A 25,508-nucleotide genomic window follows, 5' to 3' on the forward strand; every position below is an offset into this window, starting at 1 on the left:
CACATTTCCCCCTAAATGTATTATAGTCCCTATTAACAACTGGCAGTTTAGTCACTACCTTCGCCGAAGCAAATAAAGGAAAAAATAAAATATACAAACCAACATGCTGAGCTGCTTTGGTTCATATGTTTGTTAACTGTGCGAAAGAATGGTTTAGTTGTAAATTTACAATTATTTTGTGATTATTTGCTGTTCAACCAGTAACTATAGTGTTAGGCGAAGTTTTGCGTTTTGTTTCTGGCGCGAAGCAACCTGCGGTGAAACGTCCCGAGCATTTAAACAAAAAGGAAAACAGACAGGCCGTGGCTACTAAATTGTCAGTGTTATGTTTTGCACTAAATACTGTAAAAAGTATTGGCAATAAACGACAGGACTTTTAGAAAAACTAATGTTTACGTAAAGAAACCATAAGACAGGTTAACGATAAACCAAAAATAACTGCGCTAGGACGGAAATTTGCAGACGGCGTGCCAACAAATTTGGCGAGTGGTATTTCGGCTGGGCGAGTTCTGATTCATAGCCGCTCGCCAGGTTGGCGAGTGTAAATATTTTCTTAGGAACAACCCTGAACAATAAGCGATTTTTGAGTTTGCGAAGCACGAAGCGACAGACACCAATCTGTGCGCCTCTTATTGTCACTGGTGAAATAATTTGCGCGTGCGACTTGGCTTTCAGAAAGAGGCTTCTTTGGAAAATAACTTATTGCTGCTACAAAACAACATATTTTACCGCTTTAAATTTAAATGCGAATTTCGGTGGTAACATGGACCTCTTTGTTAACACCTGTCGTGCATGTTGCCTTAACCAACATATCAAAACCAGGCCTCAACAACTAGCAAAACTTTCGATTAAATAGGTTGCGCATTAGGCACATAAAAGTGTTTTGCATATTGCTCGAAACTACAGATTTAAATTGTGTTTTAACAGGCATTACACGGACCAAGGCATGGTAAAATTCTGAAGAACTTCCAGTACCGGTTTTTAGTGTTTTTCGCTCATGTGAAAAGGAGAGTGCAAATTGATAGTTAATATCATCCCTGAGTTATTGTGCGGCAGTCAAGCGCAACCCGACCTGTTCAGTCGACGCTACGATTGAAGTTGTTGTGACTTGTGTACCAAGCACAGCCGAACGTGAACTTTAGAGGGATAAGATATTTTGTATGGGCTTGTCAAGGGACATATTTTTTCGAATATTTTGTTCTCTTTGGCAGAGAATGAAATGAGGAGCTACTTTGTGGAAGACAAACTTCATATTTGCCAGCCCTAACTCGCCTGTATGTTGACTCAATTTCGGTGAATTGTATTTCGTACTTTCAGCTTTTACAGGATAAATATTTATGATTTACGATCAACTCAGTTTAAATATACCGAATGTAGTTTGCTGTAGAATACGTTTTGTTTCTTCTTATTATTTATATTCGAAGTTTGTCTAAACTAAACAGAAGCAATTTCTGTTCTTAAATTTAATTAGTACGAAATGTTTTCTAGTTACATTTAAACAGCAAACACTTTATTTGCAAACGTTAAGTTAGAACGTTGTGAGTTTCATACAATAACCATGTAAACGCTAAGACATAAAAAGGCAGGTTTAGTCATTGGCGAAAAACAAATGGTAGAACGAAAATTCGAAGATGGCGTGCAATGTCTTTGGCAAATGGTATTTTGTTTGGGTTAGTGATGATTGGAGAGGGCAAATAAATAGGTAATATTAACCCTGGGTCAGAGGCGTAGCCAGGTATTTGGGGGGCAAACTATTAAATTTTTGCCCTTCCTTCATGTTTAACCACATTTTTTATTGCATTAACATAATATACCTTACTTCATAGGTGAAAAATCAAATTTTAATAGAACAATTGTGTTAATGAAGGAGCAGTCTTATTTTGGCATTTGTAAGCCTTATTTTGGCGCCCCTATTGGGGATATATGTACCTAACCGACTCCGTAGCTACGCATCTGCTCTGGGTTATAGTGCGGCAGTCAACCATAACCCGACCTGTTTAGTTGGCGCAATAATTGAATGGGCGAGGTTTATGTGTTGTGTTAAATGAGTCAGACGTTATTTAGGTGACACCATGTGTGAATGAGGTTGTTGTGCAGCAGCCCAGCAAAGCCGAACGTGAACTTTACCGTAACAAAGAAGAATAGGATATTTTGTAGGGGCTTGTCGAGGGATATATTTTCCTCTCGCTCGACCCTCGTGATATTTTGTTTTGCTCCGGCAGAGAATGAAATGAGGAAATCATTGAAATATTTTTAGTTCAAGAAGTGATAAGAATAGGAAATAAAAATGCATTTTATTAATGCACATTGTGACATATTATGTAAATGGTTGGCCTACATTAGGTATAGAAATAATGTACTCTATGCATACGTTTATCAATCTATAAATGTAGTTCCGTAATTTCCGCTAAGACAGAAACAAATTTACGATTTGCTGTTAACTCGATTTAAATATACCGAATGTAGGAGAATTTGCACCTGTTTCGTTTGTTACCCCACTCCAACATATCAACACCAGGCCTACACAACTTAAAATTGTGTGTTGATATGTTGGATTGGAGTAACATAGGAAACAGGTGCGAATAGCAAATATTCCCAAATACGTTTTTTTCAAATATTCTCTAAATCGTATTTCATTGTATTGTCGCGGTAATACACAAAGAGGTAAGGCCGTGAATAAACTTTCACCCACCGTGCAATTAACGCAAGGGAGCATTGCGAGGAGGGATGTTCAAAGCACAATATCAGCGACACATTTATAACGCTTGCTTTAAATGCGGCGTCAGCGTTTTTTCGGGCGACCAATTACTTCGCGATAATCTTCGCCTAATAATCAAGTGTCAATAGGGTGTTATTGGGCGAGCGAGCATCTAGCGCTGGGGTGAAACAAAAAATGTTGTGGTAGAGGGTAACTTGACGCGGGGGTGGTGGAGAATTTTTTTGTAAATATGAAATACTTAGTCGCTGTAAACAAAAACCATTAAATTTTATAATAGTTTTGAAAGTATAGTCTAAATAAAGTTTTAAGAGAAGGGTTACATTTGCTTTTGGAGTCCGCACCCCTATTCACCTCTAATTGGGGAACGAAAAACAATGACGTCATCGTTTTAGTCCTTTTCAGCTATCTACTCCTATCTAGTAGTTATACGTTATATTGTTGTCTTTTATCCTTTATCTAAGTTAGTAAAAACTGTAATTTTAATATTTTATTGTTTTTTGATAACAAATAAACAGAAAACTTACATTGATATATTCGCAGAGACTGCAAACTACAAAGTGTCTACAAACACGACAAAAAGTTGGAAATTACGTTTGTACTTAGTTAGTTAAATTTGGCAAATGTCCCAGTGCCCAAACCCTGTTCGCAACACAACAAGTAGATAGCCGTCAACAGGACGAGATTTATTTTACTAAACATAACCTAAATCTGTCGAAAAAATTTTCAAATATAGAGAAAAGGGCGCAAACAGAGGAACTATTAGCAGCTCAAAACTTGCAAACCGCAAAACAAAGGAACATGTTTTGGAGTTATAGTTAACTCCATGTGCAATTTTAATGTAAACCATAGGATAGCATAAAAGCACATTCAACACTAAACGTAGCATTGAACCATTAAAATCACTCTATCTAAAAAAATAAAAAAATTGGCAGAGCTCCCGGCCCTGGTTTCAACATTTTAGTATTTTCGTTGATTTCTCAACCATTTTTGTTAAAGCGACAGACTCCGACCATGTGGTAAGTGTGACCCGCCTTCAACATTCGGCAACAATCCTGGATGTCAATCAAAACGCCCTCCCCTTAATTAGCATCTAACTTTTCAAACAAAGGAATCGCGCGCTCGGAATAAACGCGCCGCGCGTCAGTTGATGTCACTCGACACCAAATAGAAGCGCTCGGGACGTTGGGGTTGCAACAATTGGATTGCTGTTGGTCTTTATGACGAAACGCCGTTCCATTATTGACGTTTGGCGATGAATGTGCTAGCTTGGAACCCAATCGTTGGCTGAGCATGGGAAGGTTGTCTTTGTAGCGTAACACACAGCACTTTGACGTCACAACCGCAACAAAACATTGCCGACTCACACGCCCCAAACAACTCCTGCAGAAATGACCAATCAGCGAAGAGCGTTGTTTGGCGCCAAACGGGCCGTTGCCTTGGAAACGACCGCGAAAGAACACCTTTTGTGTAAGAAATCTATAAAATGGCGCCAACTTTCAAAACTTTTTAGTTTAAAAGAAGTTACGCCTAAGAATGATTTTCTGTTATAAGATTAGAGTGCTGTAATATCGGTTAAAAGAAATAAGTATTAGTTTATGCCAGTTATTAATATACTTATTGCTTATACGAAATACCCGGCCTTTCCCAGGTTAATTAGGTATTTACTAGTTCTAATATTACTGGGTGTTGTTTCGACGATCTTAAATAATTCTGTTTCAATTTACGCAAAATTTTGCAACTCCCAGTTTTGCGTCGTTAAAACAAAGTGTAACTTCAACGCTGTGGCCTCCTAATCACTCTTACATAATTATGTTGTATCACGTGCGTGAAGTTTGCTAAAAACTCGTGTTTATAGCTTACAGCTGATGATTTAAAAAGGTGAATGTGACAATTTTAGCCCCCAAAAAAGCAAAAAATTTCACGTTCAGCGTTATATCTTCAGTAGAGTGCTAAATAATCCATTAATCCATTAGTCGCCTGACGTGATATCAACAGTAACACTTAACTGTAAACCGCAAAGCTAAAAGATTGTTTAAAAAGACGTAACATTTTTATTTCGCCCTAAAAGTTGCAATATGTGCGCTGGACGGGAAATAGGTATTTCATGTCATGTGATATGTTTTTTGCATTTTGAACTTACATGTATATAACTGAAACAAATAAGAGATAAAAGCAGTAACATCCAATGATCGTATACCGCTAACAATACACGCTTGCGTAACTATACACGTAACAAGCTCATCGCACGTGGTAAAAAGTCCTACGCATTCAATATTCGGTAAACAACCGAGGCCGGCAATATACGCACCGAAACAGTAAGGCATCGTAAGTTATTGGAAAAACATTTATGAAGTAATTCGCAGATGACGTATTGATGACGTACTGATATTTTTTTTAGTGTTATTTCGTCTTGGCGAGTGCTCATTAGTAGGAACTTGTCGGACGCTTGAGTGCAAATTTTAATTCGATATTACCCTCCATAATAAAATCATTATTCAGCTGGCGAATTATAACAGCGAATGTGTGAACAGTTCGCTTCAGGGGGTCACACAACACTCGGGGTTTACGCTAAGAACAATCGTTTTCGAGGGACAATACGAAATATATTTAGCTAACGAAAAATGGTTTTAACGTTTGAGTAGAGCTATTTCTGACAGGTTCTGCGAGCGGGAATGAAGCCGGTTTATAAAACAACAAATCCTGGTCGCATTTTTTCCCGTGTGTTGCCTTCTTTTATCTAGCCCAAAGCAATTCTCTTTTAACTCTTAAAGCTTTGTTTCGCTCGTCGCTCGCTAACGCATCGTGCACCTTTTCTTCTGTGGCGAACACAACGACTGACTGCGACCTGACCGAATGATAAACTTACTAAAATACTAGATAAAATACGCTGCGTTGCCCAGGTTAATTATGTTTTCTAACTGATAAGGGACTAATTTCTAGTTTTACCTGCTATGTAAATAAATTACACCTGTAATACGCGCGATAATTTGCTTAATCAACCTGAATTTTGCGTGGTTAAACAAAATGAAACAGTCCGTTATGCTGTGAGGTCTTTATCAGTTTGCATTTTAGGTTATTTTTCGCGTATCTATTGCTAAAGTTATCTATAGCGATACACGGTCGGTAAATGGAAATTTAACATAATTCCAGACTAAGCTTTTTGCGGTTGACCAAGTATTATTAGAATATACGTGTTGTATTTTAGCTTACTTAGAAGATTGATCAACCGTCTAAACTATGTTAAGCAACAAGCTGGGTAAGGTTCGAACCCACACCCTTACGTTAACGCGACTAATCTATTAACTGAGCAATCAAGCAAGATAATATAACTTGAAGCGTTTTCCACAACTATCAGAATCGTCGATGTTACATTTAAAAATGTCTTTCAAAAATTATTTATGATTGTATGAACATTAAAACGTGATGATATGCGCAAAAACGACTTATTGTAATTCTTTTTTTATGAGAACCCTGTTCCCTATTGTGTTTTAAGTAAAAAGGAAGAAATAAATTATGGTTGCGACTGTAAATTTAACAAAATGTTTATTTGTTGTAGAGACAAGCTTTTTCATATATTGCATTTTCGCAAAGGGCCAAAATTTAACAGTGCGCAAATGTTTCGCTTTATAGGGCGGCAAATAATGCCGAAAATTACATGTGGAATTTAAGCGTGCTGCGATTTTGGTAAAAGCCACTTAAAATATACGACAGGTTTCAAAGTTAAAATGGTCTACGGTAAAACCGTGCGGCCCTTGTGTAGTTTTCATCGGCAGAAAAGAAACGCCTCAAAGCATTTCGCCGATTGTAAAGTTCACCCGAGACACTAGCGTCGTCCAGTTCACACATAACGCGTCGCCAGCGTTAACGGCAAATTTCCTCGCTCCTAACCATGAGCGTTAACGTTGAAAGATTTCTACTTTTGGCAACCGAAATCGTTTTTTTACGCCTTTGGTAAGGGGTTCTTAAACTGAGGTCTACGGACTCTTTGGGGGTCCGTGAACTAGTTTTAAGGGGTTCGTCAAAGACTAATTAAGATAATACTTGTTATATAAGTTTAATTAAAAATAAAATGGACTCCATTTCACTTTCCCATTTTGGGACTGGAACCAGCATATTTATGAAGTCTATTTGTACTGTGACATAAATTTATGACGTCATTTTTGAAACTAAAAACGTGATGTTTAAATATGTAGGAGTCCGGGTTAAAAAAAGTTTAAGAACCCTTGCCTTAGCTGTGGACGTTTCCGTTAACGCTAAACGCGTCTGGTGTGAAAACCTAAAGCGACGAAGTTTTTTGAACAAAGGAATCGCGAGCCCAGAATAAACAAGTCGCGCGTCAGCTGATGTTACTTGATTCCAATAAATCTTTCTAACGCGAAAGCGCCTGAACATTCGTTTTAATACAATTTGATCGCTGTTGGTCTTTATGACGTAAGAAACGCTTTCCATTATTGAATATAACGTAACAATTGTTGTTGTTTAAAATTCCTGAAGACAGAGTTGATTGTCTTTGTAGCGCAACACACCGTTATTTGACGTCACAATCGCAATGAGATATTGCCGCGGCATACGCCCCAAAAAACTCCCACAAGTTGGACCAATCAGCGGTTAGTAATGTTTGGCGCCAAACAATGATTTAAACACGAACGATTCAACTTTTTGTGTGAGAACTCTATGACACTTTAGAATCACATTAAGGCTGTGTAAAAGTAAGAGTATGATAACTATATCAAGTTGACCATTGTCTCGCTTGTAGATTTAACTATAGCATTGATGTACCGACATTAAAGCTTAATTTTTGGTGGAAAAAACTTTCGAGACTATAGAAATCCATTATTGTATTTTGTGTCTATGCTTTTGTTAAATAACAATTGCTATTGTTACCTAACTTGGGTGTTTGTGCCTGTGAAAATAACTTGCCGCGATTTTCCCCAGAGTTTTTTTCACATTTACAGTACTGTTCTGCAAAAAGCTTTTTGCAAGCTTTACTTTTTTTGCCGGGTTTATTTTTTGTCAGAATTACTGTGTTTGTCAGGTTTACGTTTTTTCAGAAATACTGTTTTTGTTAGGTTTGCGTTTTGTCAGAAATACTGTTTTTGTCAGGTTTACATTTTGTCAGAACTACTGTTTTTGTACGGTTTGCATTTTGTCAGATTTACTGTTTTTTTAGGGTTTTGTCAGAAATTACTCTTTTTGTCAGGTTTTTGTTTGTCAGAATTACTGTTTTTGTCAGGTTTACGTTTTGTCAGAACTACTGTTTCTGATAGGTTTACGTTTTGTCAGAACTACTGTTTCTGTTAGGTTTACGTTTTGTCAAAATTACTGTTTTTTTCCGGTTTACCTTTTGTCAGAATTACTGTTTCCGTAAGGTTTACATTTGGTCAGAATTACTGTTTTTATCAGGTTTACGTTTTGTCAGAATTACTGTTTTTGTCAGGTTTACGTTTTGTCAGAATTACTGTTTTGTCAGGTTTACGTTTTGTCAGAACTAATGTTTCTGTCATGGTTTATATTTTGTCAGAATTTCAGTTTTTGTTGGGTTTACGTTTTGTCAGAATTACTGTTTGTGACAGGTTTACGTTTTGTCAGAATTACTGTGTTTGTCAGGTTTACGTTTTGTCAGAACTACTGTTTCTGTCAGGTTTAAGTTTTGTCAGAACTACTGTTTCTGTTTGGTTTACGTTTTGTCAGAACTACTCTTTCTGCAGGTTTACGTTTTGTCAGAATTACTGTGTTTGTCAGGTTTACATTTTATTAGAATTGCTGTTTTTGTCAGGTTTACATTTTATTAGAATTACTGTTTTTGTTAGGTTTACATTTATCAGAATTGCTGTTTTTGTCAGGTTTACATTTTATTAGAATTACTGTTTTTGTTAGGTTTAGATTTTATTAGAATTACTGTTTTTGTCAGGTTTACATTTTATTAGAATTACTGTTTTTGTCAGGTTTACATTTTATTAGAATTACTGTTTTTGTCAGGTTTACATTTTATCAGAATTACTGTTTTTGTCAGTTTGCGTTTCGTCAGAATTGCTGTTTTTGTCAGGTTTACGTTTTGTTATAAATTCAGCCTAATACCAGTTGATCCCACTTTTCGCAGAGCCTACTGCTTATACGTCCCATACTACGCACTAAAACAGGGGTCGGCAACCTTTTGCTAGTCGCGGGCCACACCAACCTCTGCAAGTTATTGGCGGGCCGTAATATATTTTATGTTTAAGTTCAATGTTTTTATATTTGGTTATAGATGGTGTTTTAGAAATACCCAAGCAAAACCCAGTTGTATGTTTTTGCCGATTTGTACAAATATTAAAATAACTTTCACTGTTCGCTAGCAGGAGCTAGTGAGTAACGTGTATATTTATCATGGCACAACTCTTACACATGTTAAGTTATAAACGACCGTGTATAACAGGATTTATCTAATTATTAAAAAAAAAACACAAAGAAATCTGACATAAACTTGCTTAAAATTTTGTTTCGCGTTTTCAAATAAAGTTTGTAGATTTAAACACTTTTTTTTGATACGCAACCACAGTTTTACCTAATTTTAGTGCTTTACAGGCTTTTGTAGAAACAAGTGAGTATTTTTTTACATATTTTACAGTGCTTTCTCAAAATTTTCCGCATTTTATCAGGTTTATTTGCGCTCCACAACTGGATCTAAATATTTCGTATTAAATATTCGGCTTTATGTGCGTAATGGTACCAGAAGCAAGTAACGCTGCATTCATTAAAAAATAAGCACCCCAAACTTGGCGTTCTTATTTAGGCAATAAACTATTTGTAAATGCATTGTAACGCATTGTGTCCCTCTAGAACAGGGGTCGGCAACCTACGGCCCGCGGGCCGGCCCAACTATGTAATTCATCCGGCCCGCCGCCTCTTTGACAGACTAGACACGAGTCCATTTCAAATAGGCTCACTTTTTGACTATTTTACCTACGTTAGTGCAAAAATGTTCGCGCTTTGCGCAAATAATTTTTCCACGTTCGGTTCGTTTACGTTTGAAGGCTGTCTTTTGAAGTCGATCAGCGCTTCTAGAAATACGGGTACCAAAAAAAATCGCGCTCGTTGTGCTCGCCAGGTTCGCCAAAACACAAAAAGATTAGTAACACCAAACTACATTACTATGAAGGTTATCTCCTATCTTTAAAGTACTTTTATTACACTTTTCATTAGTAGTATGGATGACGACGTGTGAACTCGATTTTTTTTACCAAACAAACGCTTTTTTCGCGTGTGCGCCAACACTAACTACCTCCTTAAATGTAATTAAACACGTTTTTACTACAAAAAAGATTAGAGGCCCGCCTGATTCAAAGTTGTTCTAACATTCAATAACACAATTCTTAGTTAACATATTGTGCGGCCCGCAGAGACCTTTCTGAGTTTGTTTTTGGCCCGCGACTCGAAAAAGGTTGCCAACCCCTGCTCTAGAAGTAGCACGGAAATTAATATCTGTGCAAACAGCGGTTGTACGCGGATGCTTTCGGAAAACTAATCAAAATCAGTCAAGGAAAATTTGTTTTTTAAACTAGCAGGCGGTAGGATTTGAACTCTCGCCCTTCGAAGCATGAGGTTTTGCTTTAGATGAGCGCTTTGTTTACGTTATAGCGGCCATTTTTGTTGTACAAAGCAGAGCAAACAGCCTTTGGTAATTGGGTTTACAAAAGCTGTCAATCAAAACACTTTCAGTCGCGGCAGGTTTGAAAGCAACGCGTCAGCTGACGTCACATGATACTATTGAGCAACATTCGTCGCTATTTACCTTCGCTGTGATTTGATTCCTCACGAGTGTAGGGCACATATCAGGGGTAGCTAACCAGTGACCAAGAGCCGCATTTCTTACTTTCTTGAACGCAAGTAGCTACACCTTACACATGGACAGAAATAAGTTACACTCGCATTTTATATTTACCGCACACACACACACATACTTTTGCCCAGTAGGTTTATTGTTGCACTATAAAAACAATAATGTGCCAGTAGATGAGTAGGCGAAATCATCGTTGTATATTATTGCAGGGGTACAAAAGTCTGTGTTTTTTGGCGGTAATTTCAATGTTAGGTTTTAAACATAATTTTTTAAAGGCAAAAACATAACTAAAACAAACAGTCCATATTTAACATTTGCCTTTAAGCATACGTGTAAGCCCAACATGGACCGGGAAATGTTTATATTTACCTACGTACTTCAAAAAGGCCAAACGATACATTTCAAAGTTAAAGTATTTCAGCTTTGCGATACCGAAAGGGTTTTCTACGCTTTAGTTGCTGTTAAACACGGCTTTACGACCTGACTTTCACTTATTTTATTAATGCCTCTACCATGGTTGACAGGAAAACTTGCTCAAAATAAAGTTAAATTATTTATTTCATAGACAATGCCCTTAACTATCACAGACTGCGTTAAACTTATATCGTGAAAACTCGCCAGAGACAAACAAAATAAAACAATTTTAACATTTGGGGTAAAACATTTTTTAACTTGTTTTTTGTTAAACGAATGAAATATAAATATTTATTCAACAAAAACTGTAGTGAGCTTGAAAAAAGTGTCGTTCAATTAGGAATTTCAAAGTATTTTTGTCAATTATTTTTTGAATTGTAATGTGCGATTGGTGTTTAGTGATAACCTTTGACCTGAAACGAGGCAGACACGATTCGACGAAAACACACCAGTCAGGAAAGTTGTGGCTAATTACCTTCGAAGTTTGGCGAACAAAGCACAACTCGCTCCCAGCCTTAAAATACGTGCGTCAGCTGATGTCACTTGATACAACTGAATGGAGCTTGTCTCGCCATTCCATCGCATAGGAGCAGCTTGGAACGAGAATTCGCCCAACGCAAGGCTTCTCGGCTTGTTGTTTACCCCTAAGGTTGATTCACATCAGGTGTGTTTTGCGCCTGGCCTCAGCGTCTGTTGTCAACGCTAGCGTCACCCAGTCCACATATTCACTAGCGTTAACGGCAAATACGAGCTAGAAGGTGATTTACCCTAAAATATGGTTGCAGGCCAAAAGTTGAAAACAAAAGTGCTGTTTAAAATACACCAAGGTTGGGTAAAAAGTGTTAAATGACTCAAAGTTTGACAAAATTACCGAAGCTCAGTGGACCGTTAAGAGCTTTAAAGTTGTTTCACGGTGGGCGAAATTAAATTCAACTTTCCGCCAAAAAAAGGCTTTTTACTCTTTAGATCAAGGGTGACGAACCTATTTGCTGTCGCGGGCCACTTTGTCAGTTATCGCTGAGTAAGCGGGACGCATAACTTTTTACTCATACAATAAAACCTGTTAAAATCACAAACAATTGTTCATCAAACGAAACTAATCAAAACCCATGCGAACCATACAGCTGAAATTAATTAACGCAATATTAAAATATGAAATAATAAAAATAGGAAATAAATATTTACTGAAATTTTTTGCTCAATGAGAAATTTGGAAAGATTTTTGCTTGTCGATGTGGCATCTCTCAGCTGCATACGAAGATTTTCGCCTGTTAGACTTGACCTGTAACGACTTTTTGTGATGTTCATTTTAGAAAAAAAATTGTTCGCATAGATATGTGCTTCCAAAACCAGACGACCATTTAAGTGCGTTAGCTCTTAAGTTTGGAACACAACAATAAATAAACAGTTGAATCCTGAATTGATTGTTATTGTATGGATTTACACAACAGTTTCTACTATTCTTGCATGACATACGCGTTCAGTCAAAGAAACTTCAAAACTGCCGTGGTCTTACCCGAATGCTTCGCGGGCAACACAAAATTCTTTCGCGGGCCACGTGTTCGTCACCCCTGCTTTAGATGCTGACGTTTTCCGTTAACACACAACGTTCTTTTGTGAACCAACATTTACGCATTTACAGGGACAAGACTTAGGTGGTTTCTTGCTCTCTCGGTCGATCGAATATTTAATGAAAAACACAAAGTCCGGCACGAACTTGCCTTAAATCTTGGGTTCTTAAACTGGGGGCCGTGAAGGGTTTGCAATGGCAGACAACACTAGACAAACCACGCTAGTCAAACGTAACATAGCCGGTGGACTTTGCGCATATTCAGATCACATACCTCGCACATAAAAGAGCTCAATCAACAAACGTATTGCACGATTTATTATTGTGCACTTCGAAGAGCAACTTCCCGTAGTTTCGTAGATAACCATGCGACCATGTTTTCCCACTAATTACATGTTACGGGACAAACAAAATAAGGGGTCTACGTTTTTTGTGTTTTTGCAAAAAGTACATAGGTCAGATTTGTTTTACCAAACAAATAAAGGCAATTTTACCCTTTCGCATTTAAAGGTGCGTCCAGGACAGCAAAGGGCAACAGAGCGTAGGTGATTTATTTCTTACTGGGGTCGTAATTCTGTCGTATGGGCTCCGTTGTACAAGTGCAATTGTCGTGTACCGAGGCGTAGCTATAAGTAAACATTCTTTCTTAATTTTTAAGGGGCCGGGAAAACTATAAGTACGCCAAAAGTTATATTGTTTGGGGTCAATTTCCTTACTTCGAAACCCCAACAGTTGTACGGGCTGTGCTGTATACCTCTAGCATTACTCTGAATTCAAAGCACGTCTAAACATTGTAACTGTAGTGGTTTTATATAAAAGCGCATTGATACTAGTTTGACAAATAACGACATTTCTAACCAGGACTGCGGAGGGACTCGAGTAAGACCACGCAAAAACAAGTGTGTGCATGCGTAGTACCAAAATTTGAAACTGATATGACTGCCAACTTTAAATTGTAAGGGCGGAATAGCATATGGTGGGTATTTTCCAACCATGTGGGTGGATGAATTATATGACACCCCTATCTGTGGTTTGCTGAATATCACTTAGTTACGCAAATTGGCGGAATATATAGGCTGGAGAGTCTATGCCGGACTCGGGACTCGCACATTTGGGCCGGAGTCGGACTCGGGTTTATTTTTTGGCCGGAGTCGGACTCGTGTGTATTTTTTGGCCAGAGTCGGACTCGGGTTTATTTTTTGGCCGGAGTCGGACTCGGGTAATTTTTAAACGTCTTCGCAGCTCCAAAATGTGCCGCTATTAATAACTGGTAGTTTAGTCACTACATTCGCTAAAGCAAACGAAGGAAAAAATATAATTTAACTTACCAACACCATGTAGGCTGCATTTGAATGTTAATGTATATTACTAAATTCGTATACTTTTAATATTTTTCTGTACAATAATATTAACAATATAATTTTTAAGCCGGATTTTTCCATGCCTATTTGTGTGAGAAAATACTTTTAGATTTTATTCTAATCGTTTTCTTAGTTCCAAAGGGTGCATTTCTGTTGAACCATTAGTGGGAAACATTTTTGTTAAAGCGACAGACTCCGACCATGTGGTAAGTGTGACTCGCCTTCAGCATTCGGCAACAATCCTGGATGTCAATGAGAACGCCCTCCCCTTAATTAGCATCTTACTTTTCGAACAAAGAAATTGCGCGCTCAGTATAAACGCGCCGCGCGTCAGTTGATGTCACTCTACACCAAATAGAAGCGTTCGGGACGTTGGGATTGCAACAATTGGATCGCTGTTGGTCTTTATGACGAAATAACGTTCCATTATTGACGTTTGTCGATGAATGTGCTAGCTTGGAACCCAATCGTTGGCTGAGCATGGGAAGGGTTGTCTTTGTAGCGTACAACACAGTACTTTGACGTCACAATCGCGACAAAATATTGCCGACTTACACGCCCCAAACAACGCTTGCAGAACTGACCAATCAGCGACGAGCGTTGTTTGGCGCCAAGCGGGCCGTTGCCTTGGAAACGACCACGGAAGAACACCTTTTGTGTAAGAAATCTATAAAATGGCGCCAACTTTCAAAACTTTTTAGTTTAAGAAAGGTACTCCTAAAAATGATTTTCTGTTATAAGATTAGGGTGCTTTAATATCGGTTTAAAGAAATAAGTATTAGTTTATGCCAGTTATTAATATACTTATTGATTATACGAAATACCACGAGTTGCCCAGGTTAATTAGGTTTACTAGTTCTAATATTACTGGGTGTTGTTTCGACGATGTAAAATAATTCTGTTGCAATAAACGCGAAATTTTGCAAACTCTACCTAATTTTTCGGTGGTTAAAACAAAGTTTAACTGCCAAGCTGTGGACCCCTAATCACTTTTACATATTATTTGTACCATGTGAAGTTTGTTGAAGCCTCGTGTTAATAATTTAAAAAAGTGATTGTGACTCAAATATAACCGAAAAATGTTACCTATTGCGTAATATCTTCGGTAGAGTGCTAAATAATCCATTAGTAGCCTGACGTGATATCAACAGTAACACTTAGCTTTAAACCACAAAGCTAAAAGATTTTTTAAAAAAAAAAAAAGATTGACGTAACATTTTTATTTCGCCCTAAAAGTTGCAATATGTGCGCTGGACGGTAATTAGGTATTTCATGTCATGTGATATGTTTTTTGCATTTCGAACTTACATGTATATAACTGAAACAAACAAGATAAAAGCAGCAATATCCAATGACAACATAAATAGCTAACAATACACGCTTGCGTAACTATACACGTAACAAGCTCATCGCACGTGGTAAAAAGTCCTACGCATTCAATATTCGGTAAACAACCGAGACCGGCAATATACGCACCGAAGCAGTAAGGCATCGTAAGTTATTGGAAAAACAGTTATGAAGTAATTCGTAGATGACGTACTGATATTTTTTTAGTGTTATTTCGTCTTGACGAGTGCTCATTGGTCGGACGCTTGAGTGCAAATTTTAATTCGATATTACCCTCCATAATAAAATGATTTTTCAGCTAGGGAATTATTAACATCGATTGTGTGAACAATTCGCTTCAGGGGCTCACACAACACTCGGGGTTTACGCTAAGAACAATCGTTTACAAAAAATTTAACAGTGCGCAAATGTTTCGCTTTAGGGCGGCAAATAATGCCGCGAATGACATGCGCAATTTAAGGGTGCTGCGATTTTGGTAAAAGCCACTTAAAATATACGACAGGTTTCAAAGTTGAAATGGTCTACGGTAAAACCGTGCGGCCCTTGTGTAGTTTTCATCAGCAGAAAAAAAAGCCTCAAAACAGTTCACTGATTATAAAGGTTGGTTCACGCTCCTAACCGAAAAGCGTTAACGTTGAAAAATTTCTACTTTTGGCAACCGAAATCGTTTTTTTACGCCTTAGGTCAGGTGTTCTTAAACTGAGGTCCATTGACCATTTGGGGGTCCGTGAACTAGTTTTAGGGGGCCCTTGAAAGACTAATTGAAATAATACTTATTATTTATGTTTAATTGAAAATGAAATCTACTCCATTTCACTTTCCAAATTTGGGACTGGAACCAGCATATTTATGAAGTCTATTTGTACTGTGACATAAATTTATGACGTCATTTTTGAAACTAAAAACGTGATGTTTAAAAATTTAGGAGTCCGGGTTAAAAAAAGTTTAGGAACGAACCCCTGCCTTAGCTGTGGACGTTTCCCGTTAACGCTAAACGAGTCTTGTGTGAACAAACCTAAAGCGACGAAGTTTTTTGAACAAAGGAATCGCGAGCCCATAATAAACAAGTCGCGCGTCACCTGATGTCACTTGATTCCAAATCTTTCTAACGCGAAAGCGCCTGAACATTCGTTTTAATACAATTTGACCGCTGTTGGTCTTTATGGCGTATGAAACGCTTTCTAATATTGAATGTAACGTAACAATTGTTGTTGTTTAAAATTCCTGAAGACAGAGTTGATTGTCTTTGTAGCGCAACACACCGTTATTTGACGTCACAATCGCAATAAGATATTGCCGCGGCATACGCCTCAAAACAACGCCCACAAGCTTGACCAATCAGCGGCTAGCGTTACTTGGCGCCAAACAATGATTTAATTACGAACGATTCAACTTTTTGTGTGAGAACTCTATGACACTTTAGAATCACCATTAAGGCTGTGTGAAAGTAAGAGTATGATAAAAATATCAAGTTGACCATTGGCTCGCTTGTAGCTTTAACTATAGCATTAATGCAGCGACATTAAAGCTTAATTTTTGGTGGAAAAAACTTCCGAGACTATAGAAAATCAATAATGTATTTACCTTTTAGTTGTTTGTGCCTGTGAAAATAACTTGCCTCCATTTTATAATATTTGTTAAAGTGTTGCTTTTGTTAATTGAGTTTTTTTTTATGTTTACTGTTCTGTAAAAAGCTTATTGCAAGCTTTACTTTTTCTGCCAGGTTTATTTTTTGCCAGAATTACTGTTTTTGTAACGTTTACGTTTGGTAATTAATATTTTTGTCAGGTTTAAGTTTTGTCAGAATTTATGTTTTTGTCAGGTTTATGTTTTGCCAGAATAACTGCATTTGTCAGATTTTTTTTTTTCCAGAATTACTGTTTTTGTAAGGTTTACCTTTTATCAGAATTATTGTTTTTGTTATAGTTCTGTTTTGTCAGAATTATTGTTTTAGTTATAGTTCTGTTTTGTCAGAATTAGTGTGCGGAAATAAACTAGTGGTGCTTTATTATGTGTTGGTCATAATACAATGGTATTATAGATTACTTCTGCTTTAGATATTGTCTTATTGTGTGCTCCCGTTTTGTCATATAGACTACCTCACGGATTCGTTATGTAGAACTTACTGCCACGCATTTATCTGTCGCACACACTTGGAACAATAAAATTACCAGTTTGCTGTGTCAAATTAAACTTCATCGCTGGCTTTGAATGTAGGACAAAAGCAGTTTGTTGTTTTACGAATTAGTAAGTATATGGAGGAACATTAGTGTTTTTCTTCAAAGTGCTAAAATCAAGTACTTGAAATTCCCGCTCATGATGTTTAATTACTATTGGAATATATAAGTTTATTTACAGTACATGAGTTACAGGAAAAGGTGCAATTTGACGTTTGCTTATGTGAATTTATTAGCGAACCTGCTCGATCGCGAGTCCTTGAAAAAATCAATCAGTCACAACGCCCTTCTAACTCTCTAACGCCCACAGGCGGGAGAGTGACAAACACTGGTTTAAACCCTCACCTGTGTGAACCAGTAATAGTCAATTTACGAATCCCGGTTTTTAATTCGTGATTTTTTATTGGAGACCACTGCAGCAATTTTTGTATCTACTACTTACTTAGCTATGGTTGGTTAGTACAGAGATGTTGTAGCTCTTATTGAACTCAGTGATTTGTAAAGTGCGTCTCGAGTCTTAATTGTGCCACGCAACTTTTTGTAATTTCGAAAAAAATCCTATTCGTAGGCAAGCATGCGAGACTTAAAAACGTAATGCTTTGCAGTGTATTAATGGCGTTTGACTGGTTATGATATTGTTGTTTTGTACATAGTGTGTCGCGATTTGTTGGTGTGCCACAAACTATAAAAAATTGATAACCACTGGTTTACCTGTTCAATAAAACAAGTTACTTGAGGTTGTCATTCATTGTTTTTACATTGCAAGACAGATATGACGTCGAACTATTTGCATATTTTCATGACGAAATATAAAATTGTGATGTTTCCTTTCGTTACGTCTTAAACAGAAAGAACATCGAAGTTTGGACAGAATTTAAAGTTTAGTAATATAAAATCATGTGAAATCAACCATTTTATTCTTGTTTTTTAATAGCTCTCCTAGTTTGTCAGTTGTTAACTTTCAACTACACATTTCAGTCAACTCAAGCCATGTCAAGTGTATTCGATGTAAGTACCAATCCTTTAAAATCATTAAAGTATCGACTAGAAAAACTTATTCACAATGCTATTAGTTGATCGTTTTAAGTTTAATAATTTTCTTTTAACTTTAATTTCAAAAATTTGAAATCCTGTCAGTCTTGGTTTGTTTCATTAATTTCACATTCCTAGTTGAAAGAATACAACGCGAGTGAGATCTGGTGCCACCCAGGCACGTGTGTCCTTGGAAAAGGTGGCTCAGCGTTGGTGATCTTGGGACAGCACTCTAAACTTGGATACGTTGCCATCAAGTGTTTCACTGTTGGCCGAGTTCAAACAAATGCTCTTATTGCAAGGTGCAGGAAGAATTTATGTTCAAAGCCTTTAAACACTATAGGCCTATAGAGCAAACTGGCATGGCAATTAAATAAACTTCCCTGTAGATCAGGGGTTCTCAACGATGAGCCTTTTCAAGGGGCCACGTAAAGTTAGAAATATGATATTTTTTTTAGTATATTATTTCTAAGTCTACTCCACTATAACAAAAGAAATAAATTAAAATTTAATGAATTCTTGTGGCTGCAAGAACTGACGGCAACACGATTGAGCTTTGAGAAAGATAGTTTGACAACATTTTGGGCAATGAATGTGGGATTTTAACAATGTTACTTCTGAAGACAAAGCGGCGGAGTGTCGTGTATAATTATTAAATATGACATGCGGCTGGCACTTTCCACCTCTAAACCAGCAATTAGGACATTATCAGAGTAAAAACAAGCTCGACCACCACATTAACTGAATATGTAATAACTAATTAATGTACTATCATGTTTATTGTGTGCTGTATTTATATCATTTCATCATTCTAACTACCGGTTACTGTATAAACCATTTTTTTAATTAAAATGACGTTTCTTAATTTTTTTTGTTTCTTAAAAAGGTTGGAAAAAAAAAAGGTCATGGATTTCTCAAAATTTCCAAAAGGGGCCACGTTGTAAAAAAGGTTGGGAACCCCTGCTGTAGATTATGAAATTTAATTGGTGCTGATTAAATTATTGTACAGGGTGAAAGATGAAGTGGAAATGATTCAGAGAGCCAATCATGAACATGTCGCTCGCGTGTTCGGTTGGACGAAGTGGTCCAACAATATTGGAATTCTTACCCAATATTACGAGGGAGGTGACCTGGGTGGTATTTTCCAAATGCCCAACCGTGTGCTGAAACCACTGCTGTGCCTTCGCATTGCTTTGGAAACAGCCACGGCACTCGCATCCGCCCACGAGTTTTCATCGGAAAAACGCATAATTCACGGCGATGTGAAGCCAGAGAACATTCTCCTCAACAGCGACATGCGATGCAAGCTGGCAGATTTCGGCGCCGCCAAACTGGCTCCATTTACTCGCACCACCACCATCGTAGCCCCCCAGACTTCAGCTCCCAAGGCTTCACAGGATCGCAAGGAGCTCACCATGTCTTATGCTTCCCCAGAAGTTTTGACCAACCCAGGCGTGGAGCCCAACTCACGGCAGGACACCTTCAGCTACGGTGTCATGTTGTATGCAATAATCAGTGGACAGCAGCCTTATACAACCTTCAGCGATAACTTGGCGATCAAAGATGCTGTCACCAAAGAACAACGACCCGACTGTGCTGAGATCGAGAGATACAAAAGCTCTCTCAGCACGGAAGAAAGAGATATCATCAACCTGCTCCAAACGATCATGATGAAGTGCTGGCAACAGGATCCTTTGCAGCGTCCCAAGATGGCGGTGGTGAGAGACGAACTTCAACAACATTTCTCCAAGTTCAACCCGACCGTGGCGGCTCTACAAGCGATCGAGGCTTCCAAAGCTTTGAACCTCGATGCACCAGCACCCGAAGAGGGGGAAAAGCTGCCTCTGAGTCAATTCTCTTCTCACATAGGAACCTTTTTGCCAGGTACTCAACCATTTGCTTGCTTTGTCTATGTCCCCTTATTTATAAAATTGACTTTTATATCGCATAATATTCTGTATAACATTTGTGGCAAGCTTCGATTTGTTGAAAGTCAAGTGTTTATACAAAGTTTGCTACAATTTTCCTTTGTACAGCAACCCACCTAACTGGTGACCTTGCTTCTCTGTCCTTGTCAACAAGTTTGCCTGTAACCCCGGCGGTGAGTTCATCGTCTTCACACCAAGCAGTCAGCCCAGCAAGCACTGACACTGCGAGTACATCCTCTCGACAGCTGGGAAATGCCGCCTCATCGACTCAAGGTATTTCAATGAGTTATCGTGGTTTGATTCTTGAAGTAAATTAGTGTTAAATTTCATTATTCATTCGCTTAGCGTGAAAGCATATCATGAAATTGGAAATAACTCCTATTTTCTAAGCTGCTCTAATTTGCACTGTTTTTTTATTTTAAATTGGCAAAAATATATTAGAGAGATACTATCCAGATGTAGCCTACTACAGCATGCAACTACTCCGTATGATGATTTGTTATTTGAAATACCTTTATTCAGTGAACTTATGTAATGGTTTCAGCTAGAAGAAATACAATGTGTGAACGTTTTGTTTAGATTGAGTGTATTTTATTTCGTAAAAAATATTTAGTAAAATAAAAGCAATAACCAGGCCATCAATTAATACAAAGTAAGTCAGTAAGTTTTTATTATATATTTTTTTTAGAAAAGTCGAATACAGTGAGCTAATAAAGTTTTAGGCAGAATACATAAGTGAAAATATTTATTCAGAAATTAAAAAATGAGAAAGGTTTATAATAAACTTACTAAGTAGGTGTAAATTTTTCAAGCGATCGAGTTGTAAAGTGAAGAAAACATTTTGGGTCTGACTTAACATTGTAATTTACTGCTGAGAAATAAACCACCATTTAAAACAAAGCAAGTTACGAGCAAGAAAAACAAGAAATATCCACGAAATCGAATATTTGCAGCTTACATTTGTATATCAAGAGGCCAGAGCACATAAATATTTCAGAAACAAGGAAGGCTATGTTGGGTTTACGACTGTACAGGCATCAATCTTGATAGAAACAGATTTATAAATAAGGAAGGACTGGTCAGGCTGATGTATCTGGAAGTTACAGGTGGTATTAAAGAACTGTTTTAGTTTCGCTCTTAAGTTTAATAACTAATCATTTATATGTGAGCAAACTGAATTACACTATTACCTTAAATTCAACTATCACTTTTGGAAGTTTCATTTCTCAGTCCTCATACTAAAACAATATCCGTTACCGGTAGGCTACATAAGACAAAGCCCTAAAACCGAGACTGTCTCGGCTTAACGTAGGGAAAGCCTACCTTAAACGTTAACTACAAATTTCAAGTTTGTGAATTTCAGTCAGATGACATTACCAGTAAGCAACCGAAAAAATTGTCAAACTTTATCCTTCTAGCTCAGTGGTTCCGCCCTTTTATCTTGCTGCACACGGACTCCAGACATAAGACCGAAATAAGAACAACACCAACGTCAGAATAAAACACAATTCGAAATAAGACCTAAAAGGTCAGAATGAGGCCTAAACAACACTTTAACTATCCCCAAACCCCACCCCTAAGTACATTACTAACTCCCCTAATAATTTCAACACCAACCCATTTTCTAACCCCACCCATTACCGTACCCACCAATATATCCAAACAGGACCAAAAATTTGGTGCCAAACAGCGGTGCCCTGACAGCGCCGGTCAGACTAGTCACTAGGGCGTCCAAACGTAGTCACCAAAAGAGCCAGACCGATAGTCCCCGATCGTCCCATAGGCCTACCCTCTACTGACAGGTTCGGGGATTTTTAGGCCTTCTTTCGTTCAATTTAGTCCTTATTCCGATGAATTTAGGCCTTGTTCCGATGAAATTAGGCCTTATTCCGATGGCTTATTTAGACGATTTTGTCCTTATGCTTCACTGGATATTACTGCGTATTTGGCTGTGTAATGTCGTTGGTCTTAATACCATGGTTTTATAGATTTTTCTGATTTAGGTAGTGTTGTTTTTTAGGTCTTATTGTGTATTCCCCTGCACACCTTTTAAATCACCAAACAATTCTCGCACCACTTCTAGAATTGCTTGAATATTAAAACCGTTGTAATTTTAGTTTTATACAAGTAACTGATACACAGTAACGCCCAAAAAAAATGTAAATTAGTTTTACCAAAATGTGAATTAGTTTTACATTTAACTAAGAAAGGAATTAAATTACAGTAATACATTTTCTGTGCCTGATTCAGCATCCCCTCACCCCCGTGAAACAGTTCTCGCACCCCTGGTTAAGAATACCTGCTCTAGCTCATTAAATGCATCAAGCATTTCATTAACACCTTAGTTAGTTGGTTAAATTACAAAAAACAATAGTAGGACAAGGATATATTTAAACATTGCAGGCGGATTAACGAAAAAACTTTGGCACTATAAAAATATATTTTCCTGACTGAGTGAGCCGTGAAATCAAAAATAAGGATTAATTGTATACCAGGGGTTTAACACTTAATCCACCAGGCACCTGACGCTAATTTAGACTAGGTTTCAGTCGCCTTGCAAAGTCATGTCACATTATTTATTTTATATAGAATTTTACTTTGACTCACATGTTCGTGATCAAAAAATACAAAAGTAGAAAATGTCTCTTCTATATACTTTTTTTAATAGAGTTTTACCAACCTAATTCACTTTTAGCATTTTAGGTTTGATTTGCCTAGCAACGAAACTAGGGTCTTAAACTCAATAACTCGACAGGATGACACAATCATAGAATACTTACATTTTTTACAAATGTATTTTTCAAATATTTTTTGTAACTTAAATTAATTTAGTGTAAAAATATATTATTTTAAAATTAAAAATAAATTTTAATTTGGCGAGATAATCTTCACTTAACTAAAGTACCTACAAGCAACAAACCTTATATTTCAGGAAGTTGTTTTTTCGTCGACATTATGTAATATTGGATAAATAAAATTATAAACTTTTTTGTATTTTTACGTTGCAGGTGGAACAAGAAACTCGATTGACGATTATTTTGATTCAAATAGTAAGACTGAAGTGTTTTTTCGTTATTTTATTAAACAATTGTAGTGCTTTTAATAATAATTTATTTTACTCTTATTTGGAACTCAATCATTTTTTCATTCTTATGTTATCTAGACCCCTATAGTTTACTGATGTAAAAACTAAGTTATAAATATAGGTTTACTAATGTAAGAAAATAAACTAATTCGTATTAAACATTTCATTCAAAGCCAAATAAACAAACACAGAATTTTCCTTCAAATAATTTTATTCAAGAAAGGAAAACTGCACTTCCGCTCATCCGAAAATACGTGACCACTGTGAAGGAGGAAAACTTTCTTCGAGCAAATCGCGTCGCGGGTGACCTTCAGCAAATCGCCCAAGGTCAAACGACAACGGAAGATTTTCGACAACTTGGAATTAAACTGAAAGAAGAGAAGAAATATTTGGAATCCATTTTGGTTTTTCAAATATCTTCAATTATTTCCGCAAATGACCGGGATCCTGAGAAAGCAGTTAGGGGTGGTCTGGGTTGTGCTGGGGAGTTGATGTTGACAAACATAAAGATGATTGAAAGTGACGTCACAATGAAGTCCATTGTGCGCGATCACGTGCTTCCACTGATGCGCGACATTCGACTCCAGATTGATGAAATTGAAAACGTCGGCGAGAAGTTCCGGGTTTTAAACTTGGTTTGGTGTTTGCATTACATCGGAATGAGCGAAGGTTTAATCGATAATCAAGAAAGTCGGGAGCGAAGTTTAAAAAAAGCAATTTCTTTAATGGAAACAACTTTCGGCGTCGAAGCTTCAAAGCATCAAGTTTACGCTGCTTGTTTACACAACCTCGGTGTTGTGTGTTCGCAAACCTCGCGGATCACTGATGCGGTGAAATATTTCGAACGAGCTCTGGAAGCAAAAAAGAAAGCCGAGGATTATCCAAGTGAAGAAAAAAAGAAGGAATCGATTGAAAGAACTGAAAACAATTTGAGAAGAAACAAAGAAAAATTTGGAAAGTAAACAATCGAGTCGAAGCGAGGAATGAAAACAAAAAACATTTGGCGACAATTTTGTAAATATAGTCGATTAAAATTTGTCGATGTGTGATCTTAAAATATAAATATTGTTTATTTACAAATTAATAAATATTTGGGGAAACTTATTTGATTTTTGCAAGCAAATATTTTCCAGGTTAGAAAATTAAAAAAGGCAGAATATTTAGTTTTTAGCAGTTTAAAGATAAAAACTTACATTTTCTAGGTTCAACTTTTTCTTGTTTGTGTCTCTTGATCTGAAAAATAAAAGACAGAAAAGTATGATAACAAAAGTAGCTTCTTGTAACTGTCAAAAGGCACAAAAATGAGAATTTCGAAAAATACAAAAAACTGTAGGAAATCAAATTGTATGTAAATATATCGGCAACTAAAAATAATGCCTAATAAAGATGACTATATATATAGGTTATGCAAATATATAAAAATATTTCAAATCGAATCACAAATGCTCCATTCACTTAAAACAAAAATGTTAGAAGTGCATTAAATTTGTCACATATCGACAACTAAAATAAACGCTTACTAAAGATATATAAATATACTTAGATATATTTTCAATCTGAATACAAAATACTTCATTATCAACACTTTAAACATAAGTATTAAAAGTGCATTACAGCTGAATACAACAGTAAAGCAAAATGAAAAACTCTAAATAACAGACAGAAAAGTATGATAACAAAAGTAGACTCTTGTAACTGTCAAAGGCTAAAAAGTAAGATTTTTTGCATAATACTAAATACTGTAGGAATTTAGCAAATTGCATGTACAGGTATCATCAACTAAAAGGAATGTTAAACAAAGATAATTATATATAGGCTATACAAATGTAATATATATATACCTCGGTCAGAACAAGCCAGGTTCGCACTAAAATATCTTTTTTTTTAAAGTGTTGTAACTTGGTTGGTTATCGTTCGGCAAATCTGTATGATGTTGAACTCCGCTGTATTCATTGAAAAACATCACTCACCAACATTCACTTTAATAAAACAAATCAATTGGTTAAATGTATGCAAACTGAGTTTAATCAAATAATAATACTGTTTTATATACAAT

General features: G+C 36.8%; 1 protein-coding gene across 1 annotated transcript in view; it reads left to right on the plus strand.

Annotated features, from left to right (window-relative positions):
* Positions 1 to 18,562: 18,562 nt before the first annotated feature.
* Positions 18,563 to 25,508, plus strand: part of LOC146162803 (uncharacterized) — a 76,342-nt gene continuing 69,396 nt past the window's right edge. Inside the window, exons 1-4 of the mRNA XM_083385305.1 lie at positions 18,563 to 18,741; positions 19,449 to 20,323; positions 20,476 to 20,640; positions 23,376 to 23,417. Of these exons, the coding sequence (XP_083241431.1) occupies positions 19,468 to 20,323; positions 20,476 to 20,640; positions 23,376 to 23,417 (1,063 nt within the window). The 5' untranslated portion in view covers positions 18,563 to 18,741; positions 19,449 to 19,467. The remainder of the gene's footprint in view (positions 18,742 to 19,448; positions 20,324 to 20,475; positions 20,641 to 23,375; positions 23,418 to 25,508) is intronic.

This window comes from Ascidiella aspersa, chromosome 3 (assembly GCF_963924565.1).
Source record: "Ascidiella aspersa chromosome 3, kaAscAspe10.2, whole genome shotgun sequence".
In the NCBI taxonomy this organism is placed as follows: Eukaryota; Metazoa; Chordata; class Ascidiacea; order Phlebobranchia; family Ascidiidae; genus Ascidiella; species Ascidiella aspersa.